Source organism: Hipposideros armiger, unplaced genomic scaffold, assembly GCF_001890085.2.
Source record: "Hipposideros armiger isolate ML-2016 unplaced genomic scaffold, ASM189008v1 scaffold_591, whole genome shotgun sequence".
In the NCBI taxonomy this organism is placed as follows: domain Eukaryota; kingdom Metazoa; phylum Chordata; class Mammalia; order Chiroptera; family Hipposideridae; genus Hipposideros; species Hipposideros armiger.
The window spans coordinates 1,204,106-1,213,919 of NW_017731941.1; the positions used below are offsets into that span (position 1 = coordinate 1,204,106).

At 46.6% G+C, this 9,814-nt stretch overlaps 1 protein-coding gene across 1 annotated transcript in view; it reads left to right on the forward strand.

Moving 5' to 3' along the window:
• B4GALT1 (beta-1,4-galactosyltransferase 1) overlaps positions 1-6,603 on the forward strand; it is a 46,279-nt gene extending 39,676 nt beyond the window's left edge. The window contains exon 3 of the mRNA XM_019624502.1: positions 6,430-6,603. Coding sequence (XP_019480047.1) covers positions 6,430-6,579 — 150 coding nt within the window. The 3' untranslated portion in view covers positions 6,580-6,603. The remainder of the gene's footprint in view (positions 1-6,429) is intronic.
• The last annotated feature ends 3,211 nt before the right edge of the window (positions 6,604-9,814 follow it).

Below are 9,814 nucleotides of genomic sequence, written 5' to 3' on the forward strand. Positions count from 1 at the left end.
TTGAAAGCTTTGACTATTCACGATGGATGGGAAAACCTATGCTGTCATAATGATAGCCGACATCTGTTGCCAGGCAGTGTGTAAGGCCTTTCCATGCATTGTCTCATTTAGTACAACCTACCTGTTGTGACCCCCCCTGAACCAAATGAGGAAACTGAGGCCTAGAGGTGTGATTTGCTCAAAGTCACATAGCTAATAAATAAAAAAGCTTCGCTCAGTTGGTTAAGAGCTTGCTCAAGAGTTTGAGCTCTGAGCAACAGCGGTTCGATTCCTGGCCTGAGCTGCCAACAGGTGGCAGGATGGCTCAGCTAAAAAAAAATAAAAATAAAAAAGTAAAAAAGCTGGCATTCCTGGGATAAAAATGCATGTATCTGTCACAACATTTTAACTTGGCCAGATAGTATAGGTGCTTGATAAATGTTTACTAGAGTGAATGAAGTAGCAGGTGCACTGGATGAATGTGCCCAATGAAGTGGGGCAGGAATGAGGGCTGGGCATCTTCCTAGCCCCTGAGAGGAATGGGCACCTGGCGTTGGTGGGGGCTGTTGGACTTGCCAGGGCCTGTCTTTCTCGTCAAGAAAGTTACCCAAGGTATAATAGCATTCCACCCATAGACACCTAGAGCTGACGTTTCTGTTATCCCAGGGGAGGAAGATGAAGACATAGTCTTTCCTCATCTATCATTCTGCTGATCTGGTGTTCCCTAGGGGCTAACACCTACAAAAATGTGCATTGCCGTTCCCTGCTCCCAGGATCACACAGGTGAGTGAGGTCAGGCTGGGAGGAAAGATAGGAAGAGTGATGCTAGTTCTAAGTGTGGGCCTAAGGCACTGGAGAGCCTTACTGAGTTGTAGGAACTGTTGCATCACACATGGGAACAGGGGCAGAACCATGTCTACTCCTTGTTTTTTTCCTCCAGGCTGCCATTGTTTTAGGAGCTTGGCTGCAGAGGTGCCCATTTCTGACTCCAAATTTCCAGTTCCTGGGAGAGAAAAAATGCTTAGTTCAGTCTCAGTCAGGCAACAGTTGTGGCCAGGAGACCAGGTCCTGTGGATAGGAGCCCCCTGCCTTTGTTATTGGAGAGTGTGCTAAGAGAAGGGAGTGCTGGGCAGCCACCCTCGGGGTTCTGTGTCACAGGTGTGGAAAGGCTTTGTTGAGACACTGCCCTTTCACTTGTTGGAAAAGTGTTCAGTAGGTCCGAATTGTGTTTAAAAATGTTCAGAGAAAGCTAACTTTTTTTGGGTCTTCATGGGGCTGGAGGAGCAAGATGGAAAGCACCAGGTGCAGGCCTCTCCCCATCACCGGAAGGTAGAAGGGTATGGGAGGAATGAAGTAGATCTGGGTTGGGGTGAAGGTTGTTACAAGATTGTTGAGATGATTAAATGACACACCATGCATGTCAAACACTTATCCTGTGCCTGGTATAGCGTATCCCCCCAATGAATATTAGCAATGTATTGTTGCAATAATAATAATAATTATAACTTCATAGTTTTCACATGCAGTTCCTAAACTTTGAACTTCTGTTTGCCTTATGACTTACACAGAATGAGCTGAAGATAGAATTAGATAACTTAACTGGCAGGACAGCCAAATAATAGTTTTCTCTTGCCATTGGTCCCAGTTTTCTCTTTTCACCATATAGGGTTAGAAAGCTTTGTCAAGGGCTGAACAAGGGGCTGTTGTGTAAGATGTTTCCTTAATTCATTTAGTATTCTCTGGGCTGTTTGTCCGACTTCCTGGTACTTGTTTTCCTTAAGTAGTTCATTTCCCTGAGTCACCCACCTGAGGCTGGATGGTTGTGGTGCATCTTCCCGCTCCGTGTTCACACAGGTGTTCGTTCACACAACCTTGTGGAGCACCAATTCCAAGTCCCTTCGGGAGTCTGGAGAAAGGACTTTGAGCATCCCATTTTTGAAACTGTGTAGCCACTGCAGGCCCTTGTGGGACATGTTTTTCCCCAAAGTAAAGGGCCTGATCTTGTTGATCCCAAGAGATATTGGAAAAGAGCATAAAGTGAGGAGTCCAGGGTGTTGGGTTCTAGTCCCAGCTGTGTCACATGCGTGGCCTTAGTTTCTTCATGGTGGTGTTAGGAGGATTCCGGTCAGGATGAGAGCACATGTGTGGAAGGGCTTATGAATTGCTAGGTGTAAGGATGGCAATGTTGATGGTATCAGTGTCCTTACTAACTTAGGGCCATGGGAGTTGGTAAGAGCAGAGACCCATGCTGGTGACCCTGAGGGAACCCTTTGATTGGAGCTTCCCAGGAAGGATTGCATTCAGCCATTGCATGTTGACACCCATCCATCAGTCCNGAGCTCTTAACCAACTGAGCCACTCAGCCGGCCCTTGGGCTACCATATTATTATGGTTAAAAACCAGAGGCCCAACTGCTGTGAAATAATGGGTGAATTGCTTTTTCCCTCCACACACTCAGCATTTGTGTAGTCCCAGGCCCTTCTCAGCAATCTCTGGGGGATCACCCCCCCAGCCAGCCTGCCTGTCATCCCCAGGTTCACACCTTGGCCTACAGGTCAGTCCTGCTGCAGGACTGCCCAGCCAGAGCTCCCTCTGCCCTCACACCACCCATTCTGCCCAGGCCTTTCCTCTTGGTGCCCGTGTGGGCACAGAAAAGCATGCAGAGGGTGTTTCAGCATGCATTTTCCCTGACTGCAGACCTGCTTCTGATTGATGGGGTTGAGAGCCTTGGGGCGGAGGGAAATGGCATTGTGATGGGCACGGGCCTGTACACTGGAGTGACACTGTCTCTCCCATCACATAGAAATTCTGAGTCCTCATGAGTCTTGGCTTGGGGTTGATGTTTCCAACCTTATGACTGCTGTGTCCTTGGATGGAGGCAGGGGCCAGGCATGGTCAGTCCCTCAGCCATCATGCTCTGGGGACATGTCTGCTGGTGGGTCTGACATCCAGGGAAAGCAGGGTGGTTTGACAGATCTTCTAGAGACTATTAGAACTTGGACAAGCAGGAATCATGGCTTTCTGTAGTTGGTTATCTGTCCCCTGTTGGAATCAGGGGAAGGCTGCGCTTGGTTTAACCACAGTCAGAACTTGCCTAGGGATGGGACCAGACTCTGGTATCTGTCTTGAAAGCCCCACAAAGGCTGCTTGCCAGTGCAGTGCACACGGCCAGGAAGCAGGGGAGGCCTGAAGAGAAGCAGAGCCCCTGCCTTAGCCCCAGGGGAGGCCTTCTCCACATGCCCACCATACTGCCTGGTCTCCAGGTCGCACATGAATCATGCAGCAGCTTCCAAACTGGTCTCCCTGCTTTCAGTTGGGGGTGGGGCACAAATCCCTTCCTGACATGCAAAACATAATCCTTGTTTAAAATCTTCAAAGGCCGCCTGTGGCTTAAATCAAAGATAAAGCCTGAGTATTTTAGCAGAGTACCCAGCCTCCCCCTCCATCCCATGATTTGGCCCACCTCTACCTTCAAGTCTTATTCTGGCTTCCACATTCTGTATTTCTTGTAATTCCTTGAATGTTCTCTTTTCCTCACAGCCTTTACAAATGCTGCTCTCTCTCCTAGGAATACTCTTATCAGGACTCCCCACTAAACTTGGCTAACTTTTTGAAGCCTTCTCCAGTCCCCTAGGACTAGGTTAGTGTCTCCATCTCCACTTTTCCATTTGTGCTCCGCTCTGTAGTGACACACTGGACCCTCCCCTCCCCTCCCCTCCATCCACCACAAAGCATTCATCATCTATTACAATTGCCTGTTTAACTTTAAAACAACTCAGAAGTGGACCTGTGTCTTTTCCTTTTCTGTATCCCTACTGATAAGCATGAAGTAGACCCTCAATATATGAGAGAAAGAGAAACAGGGCCCTCTGGTCCTCTTCTGTTTCTGGGGCTAGCTTGCCTCTTTCTTTCATTCTTTCTTTCCTTCCTTCCTTCCTTCCTTCCTTCCTTCCTTCCTTCCTTCCTTCCTTCCTTCCTTTTCTTTTCTTTTCCTCCCCCCTCCCTCCTCCCTCTCTCCTTCTTCCCTCCCTCCCTTCCTTTCTTCCTTCCTTCTTCCTTTTCTTTCATAACTGTTTTATTGAGATATACTCACATATCATGCAGTTCGCCTATTTAAAGTATATAACTTAATAGTTTTTAGTATGTTCAGAGTTATGCATCCATCACCACAAAATCAGTTTTAGAACATTGTCATTACACCAAAAAGCTACCTCACGCCTCTTAGCTACCAATCCCTCTGTTCTCCCCAGCCCTAGGCAACCACTAATCATTCTGCCTGTGGATTTGTCTGTTCTGAACATTACGTATAAATAGAGTCATAACAAACATGTGACCCTTTGTGATCAGCTTCTTTCACCTACCATCATGTTTTCAAGGTGCATCCAAGTTGTAGCATGTGTCTGTACTTCATTCCTTTTTATTGCTGAATAATATCCCATTGTATGGATATATACCACATTTTGTTTATCCATTCACCTGTTGATGGACATGTGTGCTATTTCCACTTTTTAGTTATTGTGAATAATGCTGCTATGAACACTGTGTAGAAGTTTTTATGTGGACATATGTTTTATTTTCTCTTGGGTATATACTTAGGCGTGGAATTGCTGGGTCATATGATAACTCTTTATCTATCTGAGGAACTGCCACACTGCTTTCCAAGATGGCTGCACCACTCACTTTACATTCCCATTAGCAGTGTGGGAGGAGTCCATTTTCAGTGGACATACTATTTGCTCTGTTCTATCTTTACTGTAAATAAGGGCTCCAGAAAAAAGTTTTAATAGCCCTTGAGAGCCATCTGATACTTTAGCAGACACTCCTCCACACTCCTCCCTGCCACCCAGATCTGCCAGAAGGGCACTGGTTTGCTGCATGATATGTAGAAGATAGCTTCTTTCTTCTTTTCGGTCCTCTGAGGAGCTTGGCCTTCAGGCCTGTGCCAGGCCTCCCACCTCAAGTCTTCTCACTCCACACCAGACCAGCATGCCTGAGCAAGCCCAGGCTCCTGTCCTCTCTGTACTGGCCATTGTTGGTTCTGCTTGACCAACTCCTGCAGCCGCTGTGAGGATTGTATGCCCAGTCATAAAAGGCGTCTCTGTGAGCTTTGGTCAGTGCGACGGCTGTAGGAATGCTATGTCGTTTTGAAGCCTTTCTTCTTTCCTTTTGTCCTCTCCCTCGTTTAAGAGGAGCCAGTTCCCTTAGAAGGAAGGGCTAAGTATAACTCTTGTCTACTAACATAAAATGAAGCCTATGCTTTGAAAAGCTCACTCTTTCAGAGGGACATCATCATCTTCCAGTGCACTGGGTCCCTTTGCTCTGCTGGTATTGAGACTCTAATCATGTGAGCCATAGCCTAACTCACTTGAGCCTTAATCCTTTTAAGNATAGCTTTGGAGTAACAGCCTCAGAACCCTCTAGGAGGCTTGTCCAGTTATGCTAACAGCTAAACCCTGGCCTGAAGGGCTGGGGTATGGGGCAAGTAGAAGGGGGGACCTGGCTTTGGAATTTTGTCCCTCTTTCTTTTGTGTGCACTATTGTGAGGTGGTTCCAGGCTGCTTGTCTGGGACCAAGTGTGGGCGGGTTTGGAGAGAACCCTTTGTCCTCTCATGAGTGAGAGTGTCTCTCACCATACCTCAGCAGTTTATCTCTGTCCCTGGGCCAGGCAGCTGGTTCCTAAATGAGGCCCAGATGAATTGGGGTGAAGCCGATTCATGAGTCCATCCCATTACTGAGGACAGCTGCCTGGACCTGTGGCCCCCACGGGTTTGGTTTCCATCTTGATCATTCATCTCTGTTTACCATCCCCCATCCCTGCCTTCCATTTCTTCCCTGAGCTGTCAGCGTCCAGCTGGATGTGTGCAAGAATGCGGCTGGGGATGGGCAGGGCTGATCCTGTCATGCAGCACTCTCTCCTTAGAGCACGGGGACCTTTAGGAGCCTGGGGCCCTGGAGGGTTGTGGGAGGGCTGAGAGAGTCAGTGTTCCACCACCTGCCCTGGTGATCAGATGTCTCCTTTGCTTTGTGTTTCCCCCTCTCAGTCCATGACTTGTTTTGTTTTGGGGAATGTGAGGAAGCACTTACAGGTACTCACCTGGCTGGTGAATCACCTCCCTGGACATTATTCTGGGAAATGCCATTTTCTCTGCTCACCCTTGACTTTGGGACAGGGAATGACCTCTTATTAGGAATTTGCCTTTGCCCTGGAACAAGGGTGGTCAAAGTGGGCCCTTTGTCCTCTGCAGCCGTGACGTTTGCCTCTCTTCCTTATCTCTCTCCCTTGCATCCATCCTTCTCTCTTTTTTCTTTTTTTTTTCCTTCTTGTGGGGGCCTTTTGCCTTTACTTGTTAATTCTGTTTGTAGCAAAGCCAGCTGAAGGCGGAGCTTCTCTCTGTGGTCTGCTTCTTACTCTCCACCTACCTCCTCTTCTGTACCCTCCACCTCCTAGAGAGAGAGAGAGAGAGACAGGAGTGCCAACTAACTACTGCTGTGACTGCTGCTGCTGCTGCCGCCACCACCGCTGCCACCCTGGTAATGTCCACATGCCCCCCAAATCAAACCCAGAGCCCAGGCCCTGCTGGTCAGGGGGAAGCTGTGTAATAATCCTGCCAGTGTTCCATTCCCAGGCCTCATGGTCGCCCAGGCAAGGCCATGGGCTCCGTGGGCTGGCTTAGACATGCCTGCCCATGGTGTAGAGCTCTAAGAGACTCTGCCTTCTTAAAATGAAGCCACAGGTGAGCTCCTACTGTATGTATGTAGACTTTTATAGCCTGCTTCTTTCTTAAATTCTGTATCATCAGCATCTTCCCATGTTATTTCGTAGTCTTCGTAATTGTCACTTTCAGTGTCTTCATAGTAGTTGAGCATGCAGTTCTATAATTAACTTAGCCGCTCTTCCATATTAGCAGGCCTGTAGGTCATTTCCACGTGCTCACTAGTGTCAATACCGAGATGAACATCTTTGAGTGTGAAGCTTGTTTTGTGTTTGCATCTTGCACATTTATGCTTCCCCAGGCTAGGTTTTCAGGTATAGGATTACGGGTTCAGAAATGGTTTAAATGTTTTTTTTGTGTGCGTTTTTTTTTAAAGGCTTTATTAGGGAATTGAGGGAGCAGGACAGCGTTGGGGAATCGGGGAAGGGGAACAGACAAGTTGCTGTCCTTTTGTTCTTCAGTCTAGTGGAGGACGTCGCTTCACTGGCCCATGTTGGTATNGTCCTGTACCACAGCACCATGCCTGTTTTCTCCAGAACCGCCTAGGCTTGGGGGATGGGGCAGGAGCAGGTAAGAGAAAGCAGCAAAAACAGATCTTGTCCACTCAGCTTGTATTATACTTCCTCTTAAAGTGGCTGAGTCCATTTCTATAAAAATAGTTTTATCAAAAAACTTTTTTTGGCCGGGCCACCTCTGGTTCAAACCATCCCATTACAAGTGCAGACTGTACTGTGAGGTAAGCCAAAAGGTGGATGACTTGGCACTTCAGTGATGATACCGTATTACAAATAGATCACCTTAGATTCATTAAAGCAGATTCTCAGGGATCTTTGCTTGTGGATACTTACAGTCAGAATTCCTGCATGTATTTGAGAATAATAATGGCTTTTTTTGGTTTCATATGTTCTGTGTGGCTTGGCTGACTTCTCCCTTCCTCCCTCCAAGTCTGAGTTAGAGTTTTCCATAACGTGTAATAGGTTTTGGCCTCTTTGGATTCCAGTAAGAGCCTGAGTGTGTTTTGGACACACCAAGGGTCGTCACAAACCCACAGCCTCTAAAGGACCCACAGAAGCCTTTGCACATCCTGATTCTTAACATTCCTCATCGGTGCTTCTTCCTCTGTATCGCTCAGGAGGCCATGATGTTTAACCATTGAAATATGGAAATACAAAAAGTCTTGCTTAGAGGAGAGCCCAGATGTCCTGCTGCTTAACAACATGTCAAAATAGAGCCACCATTATCCATTTTGCTATGTCAGGATATGGTAGAAATTTCCAAGAAAATTTTATTTTAGAAAATCTTCAGAAATGCTACCTTGGCTGTTGGAGTCGGTATTCAAGCCAGCATACCTTTGGAATACTGGACTGGTAGATGGGATAGAGCATAACAGGGTGGGCACAGGCAGATTCTAAAACACTCTCAGATTCTACGACCTCCTGGATGAGGATTTCTTGCGCAGGAGCAAGACACTTGGGAAGCAGATTCCTGAGTGGTGCAGAAAAACTGGGCTTATGTTCTTGTCAGTCACTGACTAATAATCTAGGTCGCCACAGAAGCAACACAGTATTCTCAGAGGAAGACTCTACTTTTGCTATCTGGATCTTCTCTAAGGTAATCTGAGTCTGCTTTAAAAAAAAAAAAAAAAAAGGGCAACAAGGAAAACCCTCATAAACCCCCAATTAAAAAGTTTCTGAGAATAAAAATTAGCTGTAGAAGTGTTTCTGTTTTGAGCAAGCTTTATTTTGACAAAGTCAAAGCTTACTAACCACCAGTGTGTGTTTTTTTTTCCCCCAGTCTGCCATATGTTCAGTATTTTGGAGGTGTCTCTGCTCTAAGTAAACAACAGTTTCTCACCATCAATGGATTTCCTAATAATTATTGGGGCTGGGGAGGTGAAGATGATGACATTTTTAACAGGTAATGGTCACAACTTAGATCTCCTCGTTCCCTGTCTCCCTTCACTTCCGGTTTTTCACTCAGTGCTTGGTTATTCTGCAAGGATTGGCCCTCGGGAGGGATGGAGTCCCCATGCAGCCCAGGTTTACGTGTGCCGTGTTATAGACACTGTAGGTGCTGAAGATGTCTTTAGGGAAATNGTTGGAGAAGATAAAAAAGTTCTGGAGATGAATGGTGGTGATGATTGCACAAAATGAATGTACTAAATGTACTTTAAAAATGGTTAAAATGATAAATTTTATGTTACATATATACTATAGACTGAATGTATCCCCCCAAATTTGTATGTTGAAACCTAATTCCCAATGTGATGGTATTAGTCGGAGGGGCCTTTGGGAGGTGATTAGGTTGAATGGGATTAGTGCCCTTATAAAAGAGATTCCAGAGAGCTCCTTCACCCCTTCTTTCATGTAAGGTTATAGAGAGAAAGTGTAGTCTATTAACTCCTCACCAGACATCAAATATTCTAGCATCTTGATCTTGGACTCCCCAGCCTCCAGAACTGTGAGAAATATCTGCTGTTAAAAAGTCATCCAATCTATGGTACTTTTGTTGTAGCATCCTGTATAAAATCTATATAAGATCCTGTATCTTACTATATAAGATAGTATATTTTACTATTTTTACAAAAGGAGGCTCCCTGTGGCCAAGTTTGACATTGTCCTACCCTGGAGGTGTCTGAGTGTGGTGGTGTGAGTCCAGTATCCACCTGGTGACTTTGAGAATGAGATGGGCTGGCCGTGTGGGGCATGCCAGCTGAGCACCAGTGAATCGTGGGCACTCATCTTGGTTGATGAATCCATCTTGGTGCTCTGCCCCAGAGGACTGGCTTTTCAATTGCTTCCTTTTCCCAAGACAAACATTCCTCCCTAAGGAAGCTTGATATGGCAAAGCGATGACATAGGTACAACTATCCTTTAGCTGGAGTTTGGAGTGGTGGTGGAGGGAGGCTTGGGTGGAGAAGATGGACTCAGGCAGGATCTCAGAACTGGGGGGCAAGGAGGTGCTTATTCCCAGAGTGCCCACTTGGGCATTTACTGTTGGCAGAACTAGGGGTTGAGCTAGGAAGCAATGACAAGGTGGGGCCAGATTCCACCTGGGGATGAAAACAGTCACCTAGACCAGGGGTTGGCAAACTGTGGCTCGTGAGCCACATGTGACTCTTT